Source organism: Acinonyx jubatus, chromosome B1 (assembly GCF_027475565.1).
Source record: "Acinonyx jubatus isolate Ajub_Pintada_27869175 chromosome B1, VMU_Ajub_asm_v1.0, whole genome shotgun sequence".
Taxonomy (NCBI): Eukaryota; Metazoa; Chordata; class Mammalia; order Carnivora; family Felidae; genus Acinonyx; species Acinonyx jubatus.
Window position 1 is genome coordinate 110,328,410 of NC_069382.1, and position 27,704 is coordinate 110,356,113.

At 38.8% G+C, this 27,704-nt stretch overlaps 1 protein-coding gene across 1 annotated transcript in view; it reads right to left on the reverse strand.

Annotated features, from left to right (window-relative positions):
- The window catches only part of ENPEP (glutamyl aminopeptidase), a 91,073-nt gene that overhangs the window by 36,390 nt on the left and 26,979 nt on the right, over positions 1 to 27,704 (reverse strand). Inside the window, exons 4-10 of the mRNA XM_015081861.3 lie at positions 25,274 to 25,394; positions 22,882 to 23,036; positions 22,086 to 22,199; positions 18,632 to 18,766; positions 16,784 to 16,849; positions 11,255 to 11,320; positions 10,968 to 11,119 (exon numbers count right to left, since the gene is read on the reverse strand). Coding sequence (XP_014937347.2) covers positions 10,968 to 11,119; positions 11,255 to 11,320; positions 16,784 to 16,849; positions 18,632 to 18,766; positions 22,086 to 22,199; positions 22,882 to 23,036; positions 25,274 to 25,394 — 809 coding nt within the window. The remainder of the gene's footprint in view (positions 1 to 10,967; positions 11,120 to 11,254; positions 11,321 to 16,783; positions 16,850 to 18,631; positions 18,767 to 22,085; positions 22,200 to 22,881; positions 23,037 to 25,273; positions 25,395 to 27,704) is intronic.

Consider the following 27,704-nt stretch of genomic DNA (forward strand, 5'->3'; position numbering starts at 1 on the left):
CTACGAGGAAGGAGGGAAGATGGCGGCGTAGGAGGACGCTGGGCTCACCGCGCGTCCTGCTGATCACTTAGATTCCACCTACACCTGCCTAAATAACCCAGAAAACCGCCAGAGGATTAGCAGAACGGAGTCGCCGGAGCCAAGCGCAGACGAGAGGCCCACGGAAGAGGGTAGGAAGGGCGGCGAGGTGGTGCGCGCTCCACGGACTGGCGGGAGGGAGCCGGGGTGGAGGGGCGGCTCGCCGGCCAAGCAGAGCCCCCCGAGTCTGGCTGGCAAAAGCGGAGGGGCCTGATGGACTGTGTTCCGACAGCAAGCGCGACCTAGCGTCTGGGAGGTCATAAGGTAACAGCTCTGCTCGGAAAGCGGGAAGGCTGGAGGACAAAGGGAGGGAGAGCTGCTGAGCCCCCGGACGACAGAGCTCAGTTTGGTGGGGAACAAAGGCGCTCGCCAGCGCCATCTCCCCCGCCCATCCCCCAGCCAAAATCCCAAAGGGAACCAGTTCCTGCCAGGGAACTTGCTCGCTCCACGCACACACCCAACTCTGTGCTTCTGCGGAGCCAACCCTCCGGCAGCGGGTCTGACTCCCTCCCGCTGCCACAGGGCCCCTCCTGAAGTGGATCACCTAAGGAGAAGCGAGCTAAGCCTGCCCCTCCTGCCCCCCGTGCACCTTGCCTACCCACCCCAGCTAATACGCCAGATCCCCAGCATCACAAGCCTGGCAGTGTGCAAGTAGCCCAGACGGGCCACGCCACCCCACAGTGAATCCCGCCCCTAGGAGAGGGGAAGAGAAGGCACACGCCAGTCTGACTGTGGCCCCAGCGGTGGGCTGGGGGCAGACATCAGGTCGGACTGCGGCCCCGCCCACCAACTCCAGTTATACACCACAGCACAGGGGAAGTGCCCTGCAGGTCCTCACCACGCCAGGGACTATCCAAAATGACCAAGCGGAAGAATTCCCCTCAGAAGAATCTCCAGGAAATAACAACAGCTAATAAGCTGATCAAAAAGGATTTAAATAATATAACAGAAAGTGAATTTAGAATAATAGTCATAAAATTAATCCCTGGGCTTGAAAACAGTATAGAGGACAGCAGAGAATCTCTTGCTACAGAGATCAAGGGACTAAGGAACAGTCACGAGGAGCTGAAAAACGCTTTAAACGAAATGCATAACAAAATGGAAACCACCACGGCTCGGATTGAAGAGGCAGAGGAGAGAATAGGTGAACTAGAAGATAAAGTTATGGAAAAACAGGAAGCAGAGAAAAAGAGAGATAAAAAAAATCCAGGAGTATGAGGGGAAAATTAGAGAACTAAGTGATACACTAAAAAGAAATAATATACGCATAATTGGTATCCCAGAGGAGGAAGAGAGAGGGAAAGGTGCTGAAGGGGTACTTGAAGAAATAATAGCTGAGAACTTCCCTGAACTGGGGAAGGAAAAAGGCATTGAAATCCAAGAGGCACAGAGAACTCCCTTCAGACGTAACTTGAATCGATCTTCTGCACGACATATCATAGTGAAACTGGCAAAATACAAGGATAAACAGAAAATTCTGAAAGCAGCAAGGGGTAAACGTGCCCTCACATATAAAGGGAGACCTATAAGACTCGTGACGGATCTCTCTTTTGAAACTTGGCAGGCCAGAAAGAATTGGCACGAGATTTTCAGTGTGCTAGACAGAAAAAATATGCAGCCGAGAATCCTTTATCCAGCAAGTCTGTCATTTAGAATAGAAGGAGAGATAAAGGTCTTCCCAAACAAACAAAAACGGAAGGAATTTGTCACCACTAAACCAGTCCTACAAGAGATCCTAAGGGGGATCCTGTGAGACAAAGTACCAGAGACATCACTACAAGCATAAAACATATAGACATCACAATGACTCTAAACCCGTATCTTTCTATAATAACACTGAATGTAAATGGATTAAATGCGCCAACCAAAAGACATAGGGTATCAGAATGGATAAAAAAACAAGACCCATCTATTTGCTGTCTACAAGAGACTCATTTTAGACCTGAGGACACCTTTAGATTGAGAGTGAGGGGATGGAGAACTATTTATCATGCTACTGGAAGCCAAAAGAAAGCTGGAGTAGCCATACTTCTATCAGACAAACTAGACTTTAAATTAAAGGCTGTAACAAGAGATGAAGGACATTATATAATAGTTACAGGGTCTATCCATCAGGAAGAGCTAACAATTATAAATGTCTATGCGCCGAATACCGGAGCCCCCAAATATATAAAACAATTACTCATAAACATAAGCAACCTTATTGAGAAGAATGTGGTAATTGCAGGGGACTTTAACACCCCACTTACAGAAATGGATAGATCATCTAGACACATGGTCAATAAAGAAACAAGGGCCCTGAATGAGACATTGGATCAGATGGACTTGACAGATATATTTAGAACTCTGCATCCCAAAGCAACAGAATATACTTTCTTCTCGAGTGCACATGGACCATTCTCCAAGGTAGATCATATACTGGGTCACAAAACAGCCCTTCATAAGTTTACAAGAATTGAAATCATACCATGCATACTTTCAGACCACAATGCTATGAAGCTTGAAATCAACCACAGGAAAAAGTCTGGAAAACCTCCAAAAACATGGAGGTTAAAGAACACCCTACTAACCAATGAGTGGGTCAACCAGGCAATTAGAGAAGAAATTAAAAAATATATGGAAACAAACGAAAATGAAAATACAACAATCCAAACGCTTTGGGACGCAGCGAAGGCAGTCCTGAGAGGAAAATACATTGCAATCCAGGCCTATCTCAAGAAATAAGAAAAATCCCAAATACAAAATCTAACAGCACACCTAAAGGAAATAGAAACAGAACAGCAAAGGCAGCCTAAACCCAGCAGAAGAAGAGAAATAATAGAGATCAGAGCAGAAATAAACAATATAGAATCTAAAAAAACTGTAGAGCAGATCAAGGAAACCAAGAGTTGGTTTTTTGAAAAAATAAACAAAATTGACAAACCTCTAGCCAGGCTTGTCAAAAAGAAAAGGGAGATGACCCAAATAGATAAAATCATGAATGAAAATGGAATTATTACAACCAATCCCTCAGAGATACAAACAATTATCAGGGAATACTATGAAAAATTATATGCCAACAAATTGGACAACCTGGAAGAAATGGACAAATTCCTGAACACCCACACTCTTCCAAAACTCAATCAGGAGGAAATAGAAAGCTTGAACAGACCCATAACCAGCGAAGAAATTGAATCGGTTATCAAAAATCTCCCAACAAATAAGACTCCAGGACCAGATGGCTTCCCAGGGGAGTTCTACCAGACGTTTAAAGCAGAGATAATACCTATCCTTCTCAAGCTATTCCAAGAAATAGAAAGGGAAGGAAAACTTCCAGACTCATTCTATGAAGCCAGTATTACTTTGATTCCTAAACCAGACAGAGACCCAGTAAAAAAAGAGAACTACAGGCCAATATCCCTGATGAATATGGATGGAAAAATTCTCAATAAGATACTAGCAAATAGAATTCAACGGCATATAAAAAGAATTATTCACCATGATCAAGTGGGATTCATTCCTGGGATGCAGGGCTGGTTCAACATTCGCAAATCAATCAACGTGATACATCACATTAACAACAAAAAAGAGAAGAACCATATGATCCTGTCAATCGATGCAGAAAAGGCCTTTGACAAAATCCAGCACCCTTTCTTAATAAAAACCCTTGAGAAAGTCGGGATAGAAGGAACATACTTAAAGATCATAAAAGCCATTTATGAAAAGCCCACAGCTAACATCATCCTCAACGGGGAAAAACTGAGAGTTTTTTCCCTGAGATCAGGAACACGACAGGGATGCCCACTCTCACCGCTGTTGTTTAACATAGTGCTGGAAGTTCTAGCATCAGCAATCAGACAACAAAAGGAAATCAAAGGCATCAAAATTGGCAAAGATGAAGTCAAGCTTTCGCTTTTTGCAGATGACATGATATTATACATGGAAAATCCGATAGACTCCACCAAAAGTCTGCTAGAACTGATACATGAATTCAGCAAAGTTGCAGGATACAAAATCAATGTACAGAAATCAGTTGCATTCTTATACACTAACAATGAAGCAACAGAAAGACAAATAAAGAAACTGATCCCATTCACAATTGCACCAAGAAGCATAAAATACCTAGGAATAAATCTAACCAAAGATGTAAAGGATCTGTATGCTGAAAACTATAGAAAGCTTATGAAGGAAATTGAAGAAGATTTAAAGAAATGGAAAGACATTCCCTGCTCATGGATTGAAAGAATAAATATTGTCAAAATGTCAATACTACCCAAAGCTATCTACACATTCAATGCAATCCCAATCAAAATTGCACCAGCATTCTTCTCGAAACTAGAACAAGCAATCCTAAAATTCATATGGAACCACAAAAGGCCCCGAATAGCCAAAGTAATTTTGAAGAAGAAGACCAAAGCAGGAGGCATCACAATCCCAGACTTTAGCCTCTACTACAAAGCTGTCATCATCAAGACAGCATGGTATTGGCACAAAAACAGACACCTAGACCAATGGAATAGGATAGAAACCCCAGAACTAGGCCCACAAACGTATGGCCAACTCATCTTTGACAAAGCAGGAAAGAACATCCAATGGAAAAAAGACAGTCTCTTTAACAAATGGTGCTGGGAGAACTGGACAGCAACATGCAGAAGGTTGAAACTAGACCACTTTCTCACACCATTCACAAAAATAAACTCAAAATGGATAAAGGACCTGAATGTGAGACAGGAAACCATCAAAACCCTAGAGGAGAAAGCAGGAAAAGACCTCTCTGACCTCAGCCGTAGCAATCTCTTACTCGACACATCCCCAAAGGCAAGGGAATTAAAAGCAAAAGTGAATTACTGGGACCTTATGAAGATAAAAAGCTTCTGCACAGCAAAGGAAACAACCAACAAAAGTAAAAGGCAACCAACGGAATGGGAAAAGATATTTGAAAACGACATATCGGACAAAGGGCTAGTATCCAAAATCTATAAAGAGCTCACCAAACTCCACACACGAAAAACAAATAACCCAGTGAAGAAATGGGCAGAAAACATGAATAGACACTTCTCTAAAGAAGACATCCGGATGGCCAACAGGCACATGAAAAGATGTTCAGCGTCGCTCCTTATCAGGGAAATACAAATCAAAACCACACTCAGGTACCACCTCACGCCAGTCAGAGTGGCCAAAATGAACAAATCAGGAGACTATAGATGCTGGAGAGGATGTGGAGAAACGGGAACCCTCTTGCACTGTTGGTGGGAATGCAAATTGGTGCAGCCGCTCTGGAAAGCAGTGTGGAGGTTCCTCAGAAAATTAAAAATAGACCTACCCTATGACCCAGCAATAGCACTGCTAGGAATTTACCCAAGGGATACAGGACTACTGATGCATAGGGGCACTTGTACCCCAATGTTCATAGCAGCACTCTCAACAATAGCCAAATTATGGAAAGAGCCTAAATGTCCATCAACTGATGAATGGATAAACAAATTGTGGTTTATATACACAATGGAATACTACGTGGCGATGAGAAAAAATGAAATATGGCCTTTTGTAGCAACGTGGATGGAACTGGAGAGTGTGATGCTAAGTGAAATAAGCCATACAGAGAAAGACAGATACCATATGGTTTCACTCTTATGTGGATCCTGAGAAACTTAACAGGAACCCATGGGGGAGGGGAAGGAAAAAAAAAAAAAAAGAGGTTAGAGTGGGAGAGAGCCAAAGCATAAGAGACTGTTAGAAACTGAGAACAAACTGAGGGTTGATGGGGGGTGGGAGGGAGGAGAGGGTGGGTGATGGGTATTGAACAGGGCACCTTTTGGGATGAGCACTGGGTGTTGTATGGAAACCAATTTGACAATAAATTTCATATAAAAAAAAATAAAAATGTTAAGCATGAAAAAAATAAATAAAGAAAAAAAAAAGTAGTGCCAGCTACTTAGTAAATACTTAGTAAGCATTGCATATTATATGTGTAATGCTACTCCCCGCCCCCGCCCCCTCCCCGGCCCAGGGCCTTCCTACGTGTTGTAGTTTCTCTTCTGAACATCCCCCATGGTCATCCCCTCATATCAATTTACTTAGCTTAAATATCACTTCTTCAAGAAAGTCTTCTGTGCCCTTACCTATTCAAGCATACCTCCTGACCCATTAATTCAGGCTCAGTCTATCCATGGATACACATGACAGGAGACAGTAGTTACTCCCCAATGGAAGCTTGTTTCACAAGAGAGAAATATTTTTTTAAGTTTTCATATCTAAATAGTCTCTAGCAGTATTAAATGTGGCCAGTATAATTTATTAGAACATAAAACAGTAACTGTAAAAGAACCAGCTTATAGTTATTCTGGGACACCTTTGTCACACCCTATAATTCTCCTTCCTCATGTTATCTTAATTGCTACTGAATAATTGCTCTTGTGATGATTTACATATAAGTAACTTTTTGTGTATAAGATCAATGAGACTATTAAAGAGGAGATAAAGAGGGCAAAGGGCCTTTTCGGTGGAAATTGGGCACTGAAGATTAGAGACCAGCTGAAAGTGACCGTGGGTGCAAAAGTCTCTCTACCCAAACCAAGTATTCAGAAGTTGAAAGATGGGACAATAAAAATTGGCATGGGCGATGAACCTGTTGTGGTAATCGTTTCACAATACACATAAATCAAGCCATCATGTTGTACATCTTAAACTGATATATGACATCTGTCAATTGTTTGTCAATGATATTGGGGGAAAAACTGGCAAGGGTGACATTGGAATGATTTCCAGGGAACTAGTGCTACACAGTGTTGTTCCCATTTATCAGGATGCTGTCTAGGAGCAGGCTTTTCTGGGTAATGGGGGGCTGAGATGATATCCCCAAAGTGGTAAATCCAGGTTTTTGTGGCCAGCCCCATACCAGAGCTCCTGAGATCCTGATTCCACTCTCTTCTGTTGGGAGAGATTGGCATCCCAGAAATGTATACAAAAACAACCAAGTATACAGAAATGGACATAATATTAAGATTTTTTTTATACAAGCTATATTCATATAAGTGTGGTAAGTGTGAAATATTTGGCTGTTTGCACATTTTGTCAGCTTGTACAATATTTGTAGAATCATTCCAATTTCACCCTTGCCAATTTCTAAAAGTCTGGTAAAGTGAAGAGAAATAACATATTGTATTTATAATTTTAACTGAAATTCTTAGGATACCTTAACTCAGTAGTCATGTTTAAACGTCTTGAAAACTCTGAGTTTGTAAAGTTAAAGGTTTGATTCTCAATATGTTGAAAATGCCCAATAAATTTGGTATACAGTATGAATTTTCATTACATTCATAAAAAAACATATAGGTATGTTTTTAAAATTTGATTTATAAATCCGTGTCTTTAGCTGTTTGTATTTTGAAATTATAAATGAGATTTAATAAAATTTTAAGTAGTGATGTTCATAAGTTACTTATAAATGATATATGCAAGAGAATTTGATTGAGTTTATAATTGCTGTTTAAATATTCAGGAGAACTTCATTTGTGCAGTTTGTAAATAACAAACATTCTTAGCAAAAACCGGAAGAACTGCTATTGGAAGCCAGTCTCCTTTTCCACCCTTCCCACAGCCCAGCCCCTCTTGGAAACATCCCCTTCTAAAAATGCTTCTGGGGGCGCCTGGGGGGCTCAGCGGGTTGAGAGTCCGACTTCAGCTCAGGTCACGATCTCGCGGTCCGTGAGTTCGAGCCCCGCATCAGGCTCTGGGCTGACAGCTCAGAGCCTGGAGCCTGTTTCCGATTCTGTGTCTCCCTCTCTCTGACCCTCCCCCGTTCATGCTCTGTCTCTCTCTGTCTCAAAAATAAATAAATGTTCAAAAAAGAACGTAAAAAAAAATGCTTCTGGGGTGCCTGGGTGGCTCAGTCAGTTGAGCGTCCAGCTCTTGATGTGGCTCAGGTCATAATCTCATGGTTCATGGGTTTGAGCTCCGCATCAGGCTCTGCACCGACAATGCAGGGCCTGCTTGGGATTCTCTCTCCCTCTCTCTCTGCCCCTCCTCTGCTCACGTTCTCCCTCTCTTTTTCTCTCTCTCAAACAAATAAATAAAACTTAAAACAAATTTAAAATGCTTCTGGATTTTATTCTTCTGACGTCTAATTCTATAACTCTAGCTTTTAAAGTTTTTTTTCAGATAGTATTTATTAACTCATCCATGCGAGAGGGTGATTTAGTTTACTTATACTGCTTTCTCTTCCATTTGCCCTTTAACAGTCAAAATTTAGGGAAGTAAAATTATTAGACTTTCTCTAGGTTATAATTGTTCCTTTACAGTAGTAGAATCATGTTGCCATTTCCTGTTTCATAAATTTCAGTGTTGCTACTCTCTCCCAACTGTAAAATAGGAGCAAAATCTCCTACTTTACAATGAGGAGAAACTGTAGGATATCCTATGGAGTTCTGGTAAACAAACAACTGGCTCTTGGGGGACCCGGGGAGCAGAATGCAGTATTTGCTAGTTTCCATTAATTCAGTGATGGATTTTAAGCTACCAGCATAATGGTGCTGAGTTGGGATTCGAGTCAGCACCAGCCCACCACTGAATTACTATCCTGACACTTTCTGCCACCTTTCCTTCCTCTTCCACCTCATTTTCTCTGCCAGCCTTTTTTTTTTCTTGTTACAATGTTAAGACTGTTTATATTTACAATCTATTCTGCCACTGTAACACAAGTTTTACATGTTGTTCATTGTTGATTATGAAAGTTAAAAGCCAACAAGTAACATTTATGAAATTATACTGTTGTATACGTATGGTTGTCCAAGAGGTGGGTTGGAGTTACATTTCTTTCTCTATGGGCTGATATCTTGGCCCCCTGAGTCACTTAAATAAAAATTTACCCTAACAGCCTGACATAAGAGTCAAAAGGACTCCTTTTTATTGTATGGATTGTCAGTGGCATAAAATTATTCTACTGGTTTACATTCTTGGATCACAATTTTTACATACAGCCTTGATTTGGTTTCTCTAGTTTTCTTCTTTACAGTTGCCCAACTGATGGGCATTCACAAACTCATAATCTCACCGTTTTCTCAACCATACTTGCTTTCTCATGGCAATCACCTACCTGAACCCAGCGTCCTGCTCTTATGCATGGCACTGCGAGCCCCCTGGGTCGCTATTGGCCAGCATTTCCTTTCATGACTTTCCTCTGTTGGATACAATGTTTCCTGGATGTGTTTCTTCTCTTTCTGATTTTTCGTATTTTTTCTCTTCTTCCTCCCCTGGGATGTACGTAGCCTTAGTAACTTTCTAAAAAGTGCTGTGTAGAAAGCATTTTCCGGAGTTGCATGTCTGAAAATGTCTTTGCTGTTCATTTGCATTTGGTTTAGTTTGGGAAGAGAATTAGAAGTTGAAGATATTTTTTGCTGCAACCATTTTAGATGACTGTTCCATTTTCTTCTTGCATTCAAGGTTGCTGTGGACAGGTCTGATGTCACTCTAACTCATGTATCCTTGTTTTCTGGAATTTCATGAGAATGTAGCTAGGTTTTTTTTTTTTTTTTCCTTTTTGTACTGTGACCTCAATGGGGCTTTGTAATCAGAATACTTGTGTCCTTTATTATTTGTCCCTCAAGTTTCTCTGTTTCCTTTTTTGAGAGACGTCTGTTAGTTGGGTGCTGGACATTCAATATTTGTCTTCTCTTTCATATTTGTCAGTTCTCTGCGTTTGCCCTATAACTATAGAGAATTCCCCAAATTTCTTGCCACTTGGTCTATTAATTCTTTGACAACCACAAATTTAATCTTTCAGAGCAATTCTATATTCCAAGTTTGTTTTTTCAAAGACCTCTGCTCTGAGCTAATGAGTGTTAATAGCTTCTTTGATCTCTGAATGTATTTCATAAACTTATTTTCTATTTCCTCAATTTTGTTCTTACAGTGACAGGTTTTTGTTTGTTCAACCTTTTATGCTTTTAGATTTTTTTATGTGTCTTGTGATCTTAATTGCCCATTCATATTTCAGGAAGAAGGACTAAATTAATTATTCTTGGTGTCCTGTATGCAACCCCTCTGCTTTTGAGGGGGAAGGTATATTTTTGAAACAGCCTTTTCCTCTGGACAGAAGTCCGACTGGGAGCTCTGAGCATGTATGCAGGGAGCTGACAGTTCCAGCCCACCCATCCTACAAATGCCATGAGAAGGAAAGCTGTATTCTGGGCATCCTAACCAAGTGGAAATCTTTAGTTCTCCTCCACTGTTTTAGTCCATTTATTTGCGGGGGGGGGGGGTGGGGGGTGGGGGAGGTGGGGGAGGGGGTAGAGTCTTTGGATTTTTGCCTTGGGTCATTGCCAGACTTTTGGCAGACTTCTAAGAGCTCCAAACAGAGGAAAGGTTGTTAGTAGATGACGGGAAAGTGGAGTGGGGGTGTGTCTGACTGGCACAATTGTCCTGAGTCTCGACTTCAAATTAATTGTCCTATTTTCAGCCTCACTTCTCACTCCTGTGCTTCACTCTTCATGCTGACAGTCAACCCAGAGCCTGTCTAGGGATAGGGAAGATGTTTCCACCTCTACAGCAAGTCCCTTTTTATCTGGCTTCATCTTCTTCAGTTTGTTTGTTTTCTATCAATATTTCTCCTTCTGGCTTTCCTTCTAGAATCTATATAGCCCCTCCTCTTTCTTTCTCTTATGAGTTTATTTCTTTTAGCACTTCTTTATTCGGTGATTCCTGGGAAGAACAGGACTTGGAGGCATGTGTTCAGTCCACCATCTTGAACCTGGAGACCATGGACCTATGTTTGAATGCTTTTGATTCCCTAAAGACATTGTGCTTTAATATTATCATCTATCAATCACGTACTGGAGACTAAGATCTAAGCAAGTGGCCAGTATTTCCATCAAATTTCTGCTTTTTTCTTCAAATGCATTTTAGATCCTTACCCAAGAGCTGAATGTGGCTCAGAAGAATTCGCTTTTGAGTCCAACAGAAAACGTTTCTGCGTGATGTTCCTCATATCTTTCACATTAAGTACAGGATAACCCATCTGTTTGGTCCATGTATCCATTACTTCTTTCACTGGTAAATTACTTGCCTGATATTAAAAAAAAAAACAAAAATGAGGAATAATTAACAAATTAGGGAAAATAAAGGGATAGAATAATCAGATCAAGAACTGATTGATAAATCATATGTTAATCAAAGAAATACTTGGGGATAGTCTCCATACCTCTTCAAGTGCTCTCCAAAAATGCTCAGTTTTTGCATTCCCAAATTTGTGTTTTTTCAAGTAAATCTGTATGTGAAAGATAACAAGTATTTTAGAAATCAATGTATGCTTTTCTCATACTTCCACACATGAGCTGAATCCATCAACATATTTCACTCTAATGTATAATGTGGCAAGTGTACCTGCAATAAAAATCAAATGACACACGGCATGCAAAACATTTTGTAACCTATAAGAACGTCAAATAATTTATTTGTAAAGCACAAGGAATATTTTTCCTTATTAATGATGTAGCTTGGTTTTTAAATTTTTTTTTCATTTTTTATTTTAGAGAAACATAGAGTGTGCAAGCAGAGGAGAGGGACAAAAGGAGAGGCAGAGAGAGAGAGACAGAGAGAGAGAGACAGAGAGAGAGGGAGAGGGAGAGGGTCTTAAGTAGGCTCAACGCTGAGTGTGGAGCCAGACGCAGGGCTTAATCCCATGACCCTGGGATCATGACCTGAGCCGAAATCAAAAGTCGGATGCTCACCCGACTGAGCCACCCAGGAACCCCTAGCTTGTTCTTTTTTAATAGTCTAATGGGCTTGTGCACAGGAAAGGAAAAGCTTAATTTTTTTTCAGGACAAGAAATATGAGATACTTAAGGGCAGTCAAGTGTTCAGTAAATAGTCAACAGTCCATAACATTTGTGATCCAGTATGAAGAAAGACCCATAATTCTATGATCTTAAGTTAGAGCTGTCAACCTGTCACCACTGGCTACATCCCTTGCCTTCATTTATTAGTGATGTTTTCTCATCTCAGACACTAGATGACCCCACCACACATGAATGACTGAGGCAATATGCAAAATATGCAAAGATAAGACAGGTGAGCTTGTCTCTAAGCCAGGGCTCAGCAAAAAAAAACCCTTTTTTTTGTAAAAAGCTATATAGTAAAGATTTTAAGGTTTGTGGGCTCTATAATGCCTGTCACGACTACTCAGCTCTGCCTCTGTAGCACAAAAGTATCCATAGATAATGTATAAATGAATAACCAATAAAACATTATTTATGCATTCTGATATTTGAATTTCATGTAACTTTCATGTGTCATAAAATATTGTTATTCTTGTGATTTTTCAACAGTTCAAAGTTGTAGAAATGATTTTGTTTGCAGACCTTAGCAAAATGAGTGGTGGGCCAGATTTGGCCTGCAAGTCGCTGTTGGTAGACTCCTGCTTTAAGGAAATGGATATACAACCTTTTGAACAGTAAGAATGATAATGATGATCCTGATCATGAATAAATTTGGGAAATTATTCGCTTTAAAGAATGTCTTTACTCTTCAAATGGCTTTAAAATATGAATTATTTTTAACTAGAAAGCTCTCCCCTTTAATGATTTTGTTCACAGAATCTCTCTATACGTGAGTTTTCAGATCCAATGTGGTAGGTCCCTAAAGAAAATCCCCACTTTTCTCCTAGTCTCATAATTGGGTGCCACTTACGCCACTTCTCCTCTGTTGCTGTCAGGAATTGTCCCATGTAATAGGGACATCTTTGGGGCACCTGGGTGGCTCAGTCGGCTGAACATCTGACTCTTGATTTCAGCTCAGGTCATGATCTCATGGCTGTGGGATGGAGACCTGCATTGGACTCTATGCTGGCTGTGCAGAGCCTGCTTGGGATTCTCTCTCTCCCTCTCCCTCTGCCCCCCCCCCCCGCTCACGTCACTCTCTTTCAAAAAATAAAATAAAATAACATCACTTTCTTAAGTGTTTCTTGAGCCTCCAAGGAATAACAAGTGGTTGACTTCGCACATGACATTTTCACTCAAAGTGACTATAATTTTCAGGAGGCACTGTGCCTCAGTCACATTATCTTCTAAATTCCTTTCTTTTCAGGCATAGACAGATAAAACAATATTAGCAGCCAGCTCCAGGAAGCCTGGACTAGGGTTGCGACCAGTTAGGAATGCTGCCTTTGTTTTTGTTCTTTTGATTAGGTCACTGCTCAGCACTACCACTGGAGGGCAGGCAAGGGAAGGGAGAAGACACGAAAGGTGCTCACTGGATATCAGTTTTAAGCATTTGTTCCAGAGCTTTGCACAAATCATTCATTCTAAATAAAATAAATGGATACTTGAGTATTAGTAATGAATTGTAACCATAGCTACCTGTTAATGAAAATTTCTAGTGAGTAGTAGCTTTTTAAAATTAATTTAGAGGAGTTTATTTGTATAGTCACAATGCCTTGAGCTTAGAAACATGCCATCTTGGAATTAGAAGGGACTTTAAGTATTATTTAATACAACTCACATTTTGGGGGGTGAAGGAAACAGGTGCCTAGAGAGGCGATGAGATTTTTCTAAGGTAACTTTGAAGGAATTCTGAATCCTTAACCATCTGTGTGGTTTCTGTCAGTGGTGTCGTTATTGTTACTGCTTTTTAAACTGCAGTCTCTTGCTTCTTCCGAACTATAGGCTACATAGACATTTATATAAACAGTATATTAAAAGACATCAATTTTGAGGTGCCTGGGTGGCTCAGTCAGTTAAGTGTCCAACTCTTGATTTTAGCAGCTCAGGATCTCACCCTCATGAGATGAAGCCCCAAGCTCCATGTAAAGCTCCGTGCTGAGTATGAAGCTTGCTTAAGATTTTCTCTCTCCCTCTTGTTCTCCCCTCCCCTGCTTGTGTGCACGCGCGCTCTCTCTCTCTCTTTCAAAAATGAAGACATCAATTTTATTTTGTCTAGATTACTGCATTTCTGAATACTCTATATTGAGAAATTCCTTTCTTCACCTTGAATAGTCACAATGCAGTCGTTCCACTCAAAATTTCATGATGACCTACATCCCCCAATAATAGTCCCTCATTAGTTGGGTTTGGTGTGGTAAGCACAAAAGGAAAAGAAGACTGTTTCTGTTACTAGTATCCCAGGAAGGGAAAGGACAAGTTGCAGCTGAGCCATTGCTGTCCCATCAGGGCTATTTCTTATACTAGGAGAAAAAGAAAGGATGGATATATTTCTCAGCTTGATTTCATGACCATATACTGTTACAAATTCCCCATTACCTGTTATCATTTCTTATGCACAAGCGCAGCCTTAAAGATTTTCCAGGTGATGGCTTTGATCTTATTCCCCTTCACTACTACCTACTTTGAGGTCTGAGATAGGGTTTGGGGGAAGGTGATGAGCTTGAAAGAGAATAGACAGCTGGCCATCCCCAGATTTAGTACCACACTTTGGTCAGCTAATGAAGAGTCACTTTGGTCAGAAAGTATTTGCTAGGGAAAGATCTTGAGCAATATCACAGATTGTGCAATTTAGGGGCAGCAAACATAGAGTGATGCTAATTCAAGTAAAGACACTATTCAGATACTTGAATGAAGTAAAAGAATGTTCCAATTGGCTTGAGAGCTTATTGAGTGTGGTCTATACTGATCATATGCTGTTTTCAGATATTAGCTAGTGTTTGAAGATTGTAGGGGAAAAGTGAGTGTTTTAGTGGCTAGTGGGTTGTGTGTGTGTGTGTGTGTGTGTGTGTTAATTTATTCCACAGCACTATGATGGCATGAAAAAATTAATATCTATTCATTCTAGTTTGGTTTCTAGCTCCATCTGTAGTCACAGGGTAGAGGAAGACATATTTCACTTGAGAAATATTAGTTTTAGATAGGACTAGATTTTTAATTAATTATACCATAGATACCAGGCTAAAGGAAATATGAGAGTATTACTGAATTATTAGAATAGCTATTCACTTTTAAAGACTCCTGGTACATCTCTAGGAGTTGCTTTAAAAATCATTTAATTTGAAGTCAGCTTTGAAAATTCCAAGAATGTGTTATCCATCAGTTTCATTTAGAATGAAACTATGCAAATGGAATTTTAACTTAATTTTTAAAAAATGAATTGTCTTTGTTTTTTTCTCTGTGTTGTTTCTTCCAGACCATTCATTCATTTAAGAAGCACTGTTTGGATTGTCTATCATGTGTAATGCAGTCTACTAGGGACTGGAATATATACAAAGATACAGAAGACAGAGTTCCCCACTAAAGGTGCTCACAGCGAGAGAAGATATGATGAAATGCGACTTTGAAGCTGGTGGAAAAGTTACAAGGTGTTCTAATGTACACATAAGAACAGGCACACGGCTTCTCCCTTTCTTCCAGTGTCCACAGAGAGTATTTTATTAGTAGACAAGAGGAGTAAAATGCATTGATGTACCCCCTGAATATCGCCTAAGTCTTGGTCTTGTGTCTTACGTAAATAGTCACCTAGGAACTTTGCCATTGGGTAAAGAGACTGTTTCTTTTTGGGATGGCATAGAGACTGCTAGATGCCACGTAAGAAGGCTTGGTGGTGGTAAGAGCTGAAGGAATAGTGAGCGGACATTGTCCTGGGGAATCACATCCAAAAGGAGTACTGGTACTCTTTGGGAAGGCTGGCAGGACGCTGCTCTGACCTGTTTTCTACGTTCTGGACCGGCAACCTCAGCACCACTGCTCTGCCTAACCACCCGGGGCCTCACAGTGGGGAGGATGGAGGAGAATGGGAAGAAGCAGGAAGACAATTCCGACTCCAGGCCGAATGGGCCAACCTACAGACAGGACAGTTACAGGGACAGAGTGTAGCCACACTGATGCCATTAAAACCCTGAGAGATTTGGCTTAGGTTTTCTAGAAAAACAAAAAAGAAGCTGAAATACCCACTGGGGCAGTATGCCTAAGGGGGATGTGTGCAATGCTCTTGAAAATGTATTACCATTTCTGCTTCCAAAAGGAAGCAGGCCCTCTTTATTCCTTGACTCTACACATTCCTTGAATGTGTGTATTTGCCACTTTGAAGTCCAATAATAAGGAAAAAGTCCTTGCATGAACTATAAAGGAAGACTTTTATAGATGCACTTAAATCTTTATGTCATGTCACTATGGACTGAGTTGTGTTCCCCCAAATTCATACATTGAAGCTTCATCTCTAATGCGATTGTGTTGGCAGATGGGGTCTTTGGGAGGTATTTAGGTTTAGATGAAGTCATGAGGGTGGGACCCTCATGATGGGATCAATGCTTGATGATAAGAGGCACCAGAAAGCTCTCTCCCTCGGCTATGTGAGGACACGGGGAAAGGCAGCCATCTGCAAGCCAGGCAAACAGCCCTCTCTAAAACAGGAATCTGCGGTGCCTTGGTCGAGACTTCTCAGCCCCCAGAATGGTGAGAAAATAAATTTCTGTTGTTTAAACGACTCAATCGATGTATTTATTATGGCAGCCTAAGCCAATACACATGTAAAGGATATCAAAAATAACTAAGGACTCCATGTAACTTCTCCATGAAATTTCTGCTAAATGGTAATTAGAGGTAACAGTGTGGGCACTTCACTGGATGTGAAGTCACCTTTCTGTGTTTTGCTGTTTAATCTGTCCCTGCGTAAGGAGAGGAAAAAATAAAAGAGGAGTAGTTCCTTGATTAATCACGTACCGACATTCATCAGCCACGGACCGATGTGCCTCATGCGTAAAACTATTAAAAGTCATAAATCATACCTGACATCCTTTTTGAAACTTCGCTGGGGTTATCCAGTCTTCAAGCATCCTCAGAATGGAAACGCCCTATGGTGGAAAAGAACAGCAAATTGAACTAGTAAAAGATACCAGTGACCACTGTCGTGACTAGTATTTCATGATCATATGTGTGAGATTATCTCTTCAATATGACTCCACTAAATTACTTGGCTATAGCTCCATGGTTTTAAAATAAAATAGCATTTGGCACACCTCCTGTATCTATGCTTCTAAAATAACAAAAGGTCAAGAGTAGTTGATAAAGGGGCCATCATTTCAGAGACTTGGGGGTTAAATAATTATTGCACTTCATCAAATGAACCAGCAGATGGAGCTTTTCTAATGAAAGAGAACCGTTAGAAAGACTTAGAAAACTCTTATTTTTCAGTGAATAAGGAAAGTAATTCCATGATAAAATTCTGGCTACTTCTTAAATTTATTTCAATACTTTTCAAAATACTACATTTTGTGGAAATAGTTGAGGAATTATCTGGTCAAATAGTTTAATATAGATGTATCATTTAGGTATAAAATCCTTTTCAAAAGTAGTTCATCTCATTTGGTTTTATTTTGTCTGAAGAATCTAATGAATACTTCTGCTCTCTACTTTCTCTGCACATGTTATAAGATTAATACTAAAATGCACTATTGATAAATTTTTATATCCATTTTCAAGTAACTTGCTGGAAGAACATGTGCTTCTCCTCATCTGTTAGCAATTTTTACTGCAATTTATTAAGTATAAATTATTTTTGCACAGAGAAGACTAAAGGCTTAGAACATTTATTTCTGACCTAGTGTCTTAAACCCATGGAATATCTAGGACTCGGAAAGAAACCGATTTAATAAAATATAAACATCTCCATGTGAGTAATTAGAATATCCTGTAAGTGGCCTAGAAATGTTCACTTTAACAGAAATATAAAAGAATCATTAGCAATATGAAAGAAAAATGAGAAAAGAAGCCTAAAAAGATGCTGTGGGAATGACAGGGAAAGCCAAAATTATGATGCTATAAATTTGAAGTAGCCATCTATAGAAGGCTTTTCTCACGTAAGCCATTTTATCTAGTATTCATTTTAATAATTAAAATATTTTGTCTTAAACAAAACTAGGCACTATCCAGAATAACAAACTGTATTCATTTCCAGTGGCTTTTGAGCAACTTAGCATAGTGGGTAAACCTTGAGCAGCAAAAGGGAAATAACTACATCATGCTGCATGCAGGCATGAATACATTTGGAGGAGGGGCTGTAGGAAGGAAACACTGTGGGAGAAAATGGGTCGCTGCAGACCTTCAGTAGTTCTGCAAAAAAAAATTTCTTGGATAAAAATGCCCCATCTGCAACATGCTAATAACGTCATCTTTATGTCTTATATAAAAATGGATAAAAGGAATTCCTTCCAACTGAGTTGGGTTTCTGACCTGTTTTCCTGGAAGCACTAAAGGATTCTATAGAAAAGATGTCCCCATATATGGCGTTTTCCAAAGACCACATAGCAGAAAAAGAAGATTCACTCTTTTAAAAAATCAGATAAATGAATTTTAAATTTGAAGCTTAAAGTGTACATGTTCAGTTAGAATGAGAGAGGCTATAAACAAAAGTGAAGGGAGAAATCTTTCAAAGTCTGATTCAAAGTCTTGTGACAATGACCAGCATTGATCGTTTTGACCGAAAAGTACCAACTACTGAATATTCAGCATCCAGAATAAGTTCCACACTGTTTCCTAAAGCCCATGAGCATAGTCTAACCTTCTTACCGTTTTTAGGCATTTACTAAAAGTCACTAAACAGGAAGATGCTCACAACAATGTCCTATCTTCCCCACCTTGCTATAGGATATTCCATCAAAGACAGACGTTATTTCAGCAGGAGTTGTCACAGTGACAACAATTGGGTGCGAAGACGTCAAAGAATCGTCCTCTTGTACAGGTAACACGTCTTCAAGTAACATCTGATCTCTCTGAAACGACACAATGCACCAAAGAAATACAGCGCTTCCTCTATACTGGTCCATATTTCAAAATATCAGTGATATAAAATTGGGGGAGAATAAATATAAATTGCTCAAATTACTTAAGACAAGCGTTAGGTGTCCAAATGAATCACATGTTGCACTGATTCATCTGCATGGATTCCATTCCCTTCTTCTAGTATAATTCCTTTGACTCCGCCCCCATGTGACAGGCCAAGAAGACACAAGCATCTGTGAATTCTGTCTCTGCCACTTCTGTGTGACTTTCGGACATGTGCCAAGCTTTTCAGGCCCTATTTCCGCACCTGTGCAATGGGCATGTTATCGCCTCACACCTTTGTTCTCCGAATTAAGTGAGGATACATGTTGATCTGCCAAAAACTAATGTTCGGGATTTCTTTTTTTCAGTCAACTAATCATTAGAATTTGGATGATTCATAATTAATCAAAGAAAATATTAGCTTTTGCCATAGTTCATCATCTTCTCATTCCAATACTATGTTTTCTTGGCAAAATACAGTGGTTGAGAGGTCTAGCCATCTAGTCAGACTTCCACAGCTCATAACTCAATTTTTGCCATTTCCTAGATACGTAGGTTTAAGCAAGCTCCCGCACCCATCAAATAGCGATAATAATGGCATCTACTTTTTGGAATTGTTAGAGAATTCAATGAGATAATGCGTGGTAAGCATTTGGCATAGTCTCTGGTGGAGTGAAACCCAACACATTAGCTGCTATTATTATTTTGATTCATAATCAATTAGATTCTGAAATCTCATTCTGTTAAATCATTACTTAAAGAAAAATCAAAAGCCTTATTGGTCTTCTTTTATTAAAAATATTCCCCAAAGAGGAGCATACTATATTTACATTTTCCAATTTTGTGATTTCCATTTATAATAGACAAGGTACTATTGTCAAGTGATGACTGCCAATCAAGGTAATTTTGATCTGGACTTAAAACTTTGTGCACCTTTTATTTTATTTTTTTTCCAATATATGAAATTTATTGTCAAATTGGTTTCCATACAACACCCAGTGCTCATCCCAAAAGGTGTCCTCCTCAATACCCATCACCCACCCTCCCCTCCCTCCCACCCCCCAACAACCCTCAGTTTGTTCTCAGTTTTTAAGAGTCTCTTATGCCTTGGCTCTCTCCCACTCTAACCTCTTTTTTTTTTTCCTTCCCCTCCTCCATGGGTTTCTGTTAAGTTTCTCAGGATCCACATAAGAGTGAAACCATATGGTATCTGTCTTTCTCTGTATGGCTTATTTCACTTAGCATCACACTCTCCAGTTCCATCCACGTTGCTACAAAGGGCCGTATTTCGTTCTTTCTCATTGCCATGTAGTACTCCATTGCTTTGTACACCTTTTAGATGCAGAACGCATTCAGGTCTCAGGGTCAGGAAATTTGACTCTAGTCTTAGTTGTGCTACCAATTTTCTATGTGAGATTGGAAAGTTAGATTACCTTCCTGGGCATCAGAGTTTTCACCTGTAAAGTGAAGCTCCACTATTATGGTACTTATCAGGCTCTCTTACAGTCTGTCTTTTTATTTATCTGTCCCCTCTACCCACCATACCCTTAACTGGGAGCTCCTTGAGGGCAAGAACTATGTTTTGTTCAGTTTTGGATACTCTGTAGTGTTCACTAAAGATAGAAGACTGAATGAGTGGATAAAGAATGAATGAATGGGGGCAACTTGGGTGGCTGAGTTGGTTAAGTGTCCTATTCTTGGTTTCGGCTCGGGTCAGGATCTCACAGATCGTGATTTTGAGCCCCACATCAGGCTCCATGCTGACAATGCGGAGCTTGCTTGGGATTCACTCTCTTTCCCTCTCTCTCTGCCCTTCCCCTGCTCATGCTCTCTCACTCTCTCTCTCTCTCAAAATAAATAAATAAACTTAAAAAAAAAAGGAATGAATGAATGATGATGAATGGGTGAATAAATGAGTTGGACCATGTGATTAAATTTCACTTAAGAACTGCATACTAAATTCTTTTGAAATTTCATTGGTGTTTTGAAATACTGAATTGGAATATTAAAATGTTATATATATATATAAATAAAAATATATATATATATGACAACAATTTAAAATGTTATACTTTCTTGCGATACCTTGATATAAGTATGGCATCAGGATATTTTATACAAAATAAAGGACAACATATTTTTTCATTTATATAGTTTAGTTTCAATAAATTACAAAAATCAACAATTTTCAACATATATGAGTGATTCCCAACTAGTGGAAAGTTTGTCCCCCAGGGAACATCTGGAAACATGTGGACACATTTTTGGTTTTACAACTGGGGAGGGAGGGTTACTTGTATCTCTATATGGGCCAGGGATGCTCTTAAATATCCTACAATACACAGGACAGCCTCCACCATTATCAAGCACTCCTGAATTATCTGGGCCAAATGTCAGTAGTTCCGTGGTTGGAAAACCCTGATGTAGATTAAAAGTTCTAAAGCAGGAATTGTTGCAAGTTAACTTCTTCATTTTTTAAGATAGCTTGTAGAATCCGCCAAAGGCTTCAAGTTTGTCTTTTTATTTTTTCCAGTAGAGGGCGGTAGTCTTATAGTACACAACTTTCTGTAATTCTCTACTTTTACACATCTACACATTTACACTTTCATATATACTAACAGACAGGCGTACCTACACCATCTAAATAGAGATAAAGACAGATTTAGCTTTTCAGAAAAAAATCTTTAGGGTTCACAGATGCCTTTGTTCCAGGCCCCTCAGGGACATAAGGTAGGATAATGGTAGTTACATGTATTTTTAGCCGCTTTTAAGCTTACAAGAGAGAGAACAATGTTCTTCTTTTATAGAGGAGAGAACCAACTCAGGATACATCACTTGCTCAAAGTCACATTCTCTGTAACACTAAGTTTATGCTCTTATTTCTTTACCACACTATTTCACCATAAGGTAAGTGGTTTGCAAAATGAGAGATTTTTCAAAGGACTAGCACTACAGACACTTAAATATAGAGCTGCATTGCCTAAGCTCACTATTTTTTTTTCTTACTTTGACACATGTTATTAAGGGACTCTATCAAGGATATCCTCAGACTGGGCTGGTCAATTGCTCTCCGAGACCTCGGCACTCACCCTAAGCCAGATAGAGTTCAGTGGAGCTGACCGATTCTACTCCATACACACAATGGGCTTGGCCCCCCAGTTCACCATTGCACCAGGCCCCTGACTCGGGGACATTGCCATTGTGTACAGGTCTCAGTCACTTTCATGAGGAAAATAGACATTTGGAGCTTATGTGTTTAGGGCTCACCATTTGCCACTCTTTTTCTGCTTGGTTTACTCCCAGGAACTCAAAGAAGGAAGCAAAGCCTTCATTCAGCCACAAGTCTTCCCACCATTCCATGGTCACAATATTTCCAAACCACTGGAATTATAAGCAATAAAGAGATGGTTAAATTTTTATGCTTGTGGTAGAGAGGCCTAGACAATTTCAATACATTTATTTGTCCATGAAAATGTCACTTGACACAGAAGTGGCAGGCATTGTACTTAATTAGCATTTATTTCCTGCATTATTTCTCCTGATTTTTTTCCACTTCTCCTGATTTTTAAATGATCTTAAATTCTCTTTCGTTTATTGCCTTTATTTTAGTATCATCGGGACTATTTAAAGTCATAGCAAAGACTCCTGTATACTTACTACAAGCAAAACAATGTGTCTTAAAAGGTTTTTATGGTAAAATATTTAGTAGCACTAAGAAAGACTTTCAAGCAGGATTTTCTGGTTGGCCGTTTTTTATTTGTCAAGTTATAATTAATTTCAGTTATTCCTATGGTCTTAAGCTACTTTAAAAAACAAGCGAAAATTTGAGGGGCATCTGGGTGGCTCAGTCGGTCAAGGGTCTGACTCTTGATTTTGGCTCAGGTCAAGATTTTGTGGTTCGTGGGTTTGAGACCCGCATCAGGCTCTGCACTGACAGAGCCTGTCTCCCCCTCCCCTGCTTGTGTGTGCACTCATGCTTTCCCTCTCTCTCTCTCTCTCTCTCAAAAAAAAAAAGAAAAAGAAAAAGAAAAAAAAAAGCTGATTTGATGCTAAGATTCTATACCTGATGCACAAGTTCATGGGCAACCACACTGGCCACCCTCTGCCGGTTTGATGAAGCTGATTCCTGAGGGTCATAAAGCAAATTTGTTTCTCTGTAAGTGATGAGTCCCCAGTTCTCCATAGCCCCGGTGCCAAAGTCTGGAATAGCGATTTCATCTATGGAAAAAGAAACAGTCCCATGAGAAATACTTCTTTGCATTTGTTTATAACATTTCTTACCAAATTAAGTTCTTTGGATGAATGTGTTTTAAAAAGGCTAAAAATAATTTCTTAGAATAAAAAACAATAATCTATTTGTGTGAACTATTCAATCTTCATGCACTCAAACTTTCCAGGGAATGTTTCCTGTTGACTCCAGATATCAATGTGTCTTCTATTTTCCAAAGAAGGATACTAATGGCAATGCTCTTTTCAGTCCTCTATAATTTTATGTCTTTGTCTCTGTCTGTACTTCATTTTTATTAGAAGTGCAGGGCTTCGAAGTACACAGAGATATATTTCTATCCAGGCATGCAGAATATTAGAGAATATAAAATTCCACTTTTTCCCTATTTCTGTACAATTTATCAGCTCGATTCCCTACTAATTGAATAGGGTCCCATCCATTTGTGTGCACTAAAGAAGTTGGGTCAACACGAAATAAACTGTATTCTTTCTCAATTCTCTTCCAGACCTACCATGTTGGGTTCTACCAGGACTTTCTATTCTGTATTTTTGTTTGGGCCCATAATCTTAGATATAATGATAGGAAGAAGCAGTGCTGATCAGTTCCATGTCAAATCGCAAAACGGAAAATGTTGAGCTTGATTAGTGGACAGGATGCAATTTCTTCAGTTAATGAACTATAATAAAAAAATGTAATTTCTCTATTAGCACCCAGAATTTCAATGATTCTAGTTAAAATAAGGATTCCTAAACCTTTTTATAGAGAATGAAAAATGGGTATATTATCTTCAATAAAAATCAAGATTACAGCAGTAGTTTTCTTTTTGTGTCATCGTCATTCTTAGGTTTGGCTATTTTGTCACAAGAACACCCACTTAAAGGGTGAAGAACTACTCCCTCCAAGGACCAATATTTTCTATAACATTATGGAGTATAATTTGTACCTAATCTTTGAACAAAAGGACTTTTTTTGTGACCTGGTTTCTCTAGTGAGTATTAACGTTATAATTAATGAACTCTAGTATAGTGTTTAATAAACACTACACTAGAGATCAGGAGGGAACAAATGCAGAAGTCATCTGTAAAAAAAAAAGTCTAGGAAACAGTTAATTCTGAAAGGGTTGAAATGCATTTTAAAGTATAAAGAAGGAGTAAGGGAGAATGAGGAAGAGAAAAGGAGCAGAGAGAATAAATTTCTAAGAGCTCCACTTCCCACTTTATCCTGGGTGGTACAAGTGAGATAAAGAGAGAAGAGACTTTTAAATTGATGTGCTTAACATTTTATTAAATATTATTCTGATTTTGATGAAAAGTTGTTTCTCTTCCTTTCTCTCTGTAATAGTTGGGAGCTGATGCCATTGAAGAGAAAACGGACCATCTACAAAGGTGCTCAGAGCCACAGCTATTCCCACTCAGAGAACCTGGTTTCCCAGTCACTTTGCACTGCTAATTTGTTAAAGTACAGGCATAAATTGAAATGGAGAAATAAATTTTGGGTTGGTTGGCGTTCTTGTTGCCTCCATTTTATCCCTACAGACATCTATATGGATGTTTCATTTAAAGTCTTTGCAAATACCACGCAAGCTTACTAATAAAGCATTTTTGCTGTTGGTAGAAGTGTCATATCCATTTCGATTATAGCCTTATTTTTATTTTAAAAAGAAAACGTTCCCCCCCCATTAGAAAAAAAAAAAAAAAATATATATATATATATATATATATATATATATATATATATATATATATATATATATATATTTCTTTCATTCTAACTGCTGGAGAATCTAGAATTAGTCTTGTCCAATGGAAGGACGGGAAGAACATAGGACTCCGATAGCATCATTTATCTCTTTTAGTTATGAACTCATTGATGGGAGAGCAGCAATGTAAGCTCTTGGAACAGTAATGACTTTGAAATCAACTAATCTAGGTTGCTATTTCTGGCTCCATTATTATCAGCGTCTGCAGTTCCACACAATACTTTAATCTTTATTTGGAAGTAAAAGTCTTTGCATTTAACAGGTAAGAACAAAGTATGGACATTACTCTTGGAGGAATCCAAAATGCGTCTTTCAGGGTCTAGTAAATATTAGACACATATTTTAGGCATATAATAAAAAGACTAAGGGGTGACTATTAACTGAAAATGCTAAACCTGGAGGAAATGATTTAACTTAGGTGAAAGCAAAGGCAATATTAAAAATAAGAAAATAAAAAATGAGTCTCACCTAATTTAGGAAGAGCATAATCCATAGCAAAGTATTCTTCAAAATAATCAAACACAATTTTAGTTATGGTTGCAGCATATTCAGCTGTGTGCTTTTGCTCTGGCTGGACATATATAGTGAGCTATTAAACAAAACACAAAAATTCAGTGAAAAGTATTCTTTGTTTGATAAAACACAAAAACTATGACATATAACACAGTGGAGAGAAGGTGAGCTTTGGGGCCAGGTAGAGACTTGTTTGAATCCCAGGTCTTTATGGTTTTGGACAAATCACTTCACATCTCTGAGACTGATGTGTAAAGGAAATTATGCTGTATAACACTCTGAGTAATTTCAATAACTAGAAATTATGTAAGTCGCAACAGTTGGCATAGTGTCCAATATATTTTTTAAATGTTATTACTTTTTTCTATTTAGAACATATATTCTTAATATCTATGTGTACCTATTTTTCTATCAATTTCTTTCTCTTTCTCTGTGTGTGTGTGTGTGTGTGTGTGTGTGTAATCTGCCTTTGAGGAAATGAGTCATGTGATTTTCTCATCTAAAGAGCCCTTAGATACATTTTTTTTGCTTGCACTATTCATTACTGTCCAAATTACCCTTTTGATATTTTAACTATTTTACTCCCAGAGTCTAAAATATAGTGATTCAAAATTTTCTGAGAGAGAGGCATCTTGACAAACTACATCAATTCTCTATTTGTGTGCCTATGACATGATTTACAAATCAAATCCAAGTATAAACTTTTTACCCCCCAATTTCAAGCATGTATGACCCAGAATAGCCAACACAATATTGAGGGAGAAAAACTAAGTTGGAAGATTGATACTACCTGACTTAAAGACTTACTATAAAGCTATACTAATCAAGACAATGTGGTATTAGCAAAAGAATAGACAAATAGATCAGTACAACACAGTAGAGGGCCCAGAAATAGACCCAATAAAAATAGTCAAATGATCCTTGACAAGGAAGCAAAGGCAATACAATGGAATACAGATCATGTTTTTAACCAATGGTGCTGGAACAACTGAACTTCCACATGCAAAAAAATGAATTTAGATACTGACCTTACACCCTTCACAAAAATTAACTTAAAATGGATTGCAGACCTAAATGTAAAAGGCAAAACTGTAAAATTCCTAGAAGATAACATGGGAGAAAACTTAGATGACCTTGGGTATGAAGATAACTTCTTGCAACACCATGAAAGAAATAATTGATGATTTGGACTTCATTAAAAACTTCTGGTCTGTGAAAGACAATGTCAAGAGAATGAGAAGACAAGCCACAGACTGGGAGAAAATATTTGCAAGAGACATATCTGATAAAGGACTGCTACCCCAAATATACAAAGAGCTCTTAAAATTCAACAAGAAGAAAACAAACAAGCTGATTAAAACATGGGCCAAAGACCTTAACAAACACCTCATCAGTGAAGATACAGAGTTTGCAAATACGTTACACAAAAAGATGCTCCCCATCATATGTCATCAAGGAGATGCAACAGTAAGGTACGACTGCACACCCACTAGAATGCCAAAATCTGGAACACTGACAACAACAAATGCTAGCAAGGACATGGAGTTCCCATACATTGCTGCTGGGAATGCAAAATGCTATAGCCGCTTTGGAAGACAATTTGGAAGTTTCTGACAAAACTAAACATACCCTTACTATATGATGCAGTAATTGTGCTCCTTTGTATTTACCTAAAGATTTTAAAACATGTCCAACAAATACTTGCACATAAATGTTTATAGCAGCTTCACTCACAATTCCCAACACTTGGAAGCAACCAAGATGTCCTTCAATAGATAAATAAACTGTGGCCCATCCAGACAATGGAATATTACTCTGTGCTAAAAAGAAATGAGCTATCAAGCCATGAAAAGACAGGGAGAAACCTTAAATACATATTACTAACTGAAAGAGGCCAATCTGAAAAGGCCTTGTACTGTATCACTCCAACTATATTAATTTTGGAAGAGGCAAAACTATGGAGACAATAAGGAGATCAGTAGTCGCTAGGGGTTAGGAGTTGGAGGAAGAAGGAAATATGAATAAATGGACCACAGAGGATTTTTAGGGCAGTGAAAGCAATCTGTAGGATATAACAATGATACAAAAATAACATTATACATTTGTCCAGATCCATAGAATGTACAACGCCAAGAGCGAACCCTATGGTAAACTATGGATTTTGGATATTATGATGTGTCAATGTAGGTTCTTCTTTGGTAAAAAAAAAAAAAAATGTACTATTTGGAGGAGTGATAGTGATAATGGGGTATGGGATGCATATGTGGGGGCAGGAGGTATATGTAAAATCTTCATACCTTCCCTTCAATTTAATTGTACACTTAAAACTTCCCTAAAAAAAGTCTTTTAAAAATAACTTTGAGCAATTCAAGTGAAGCGTACTTGC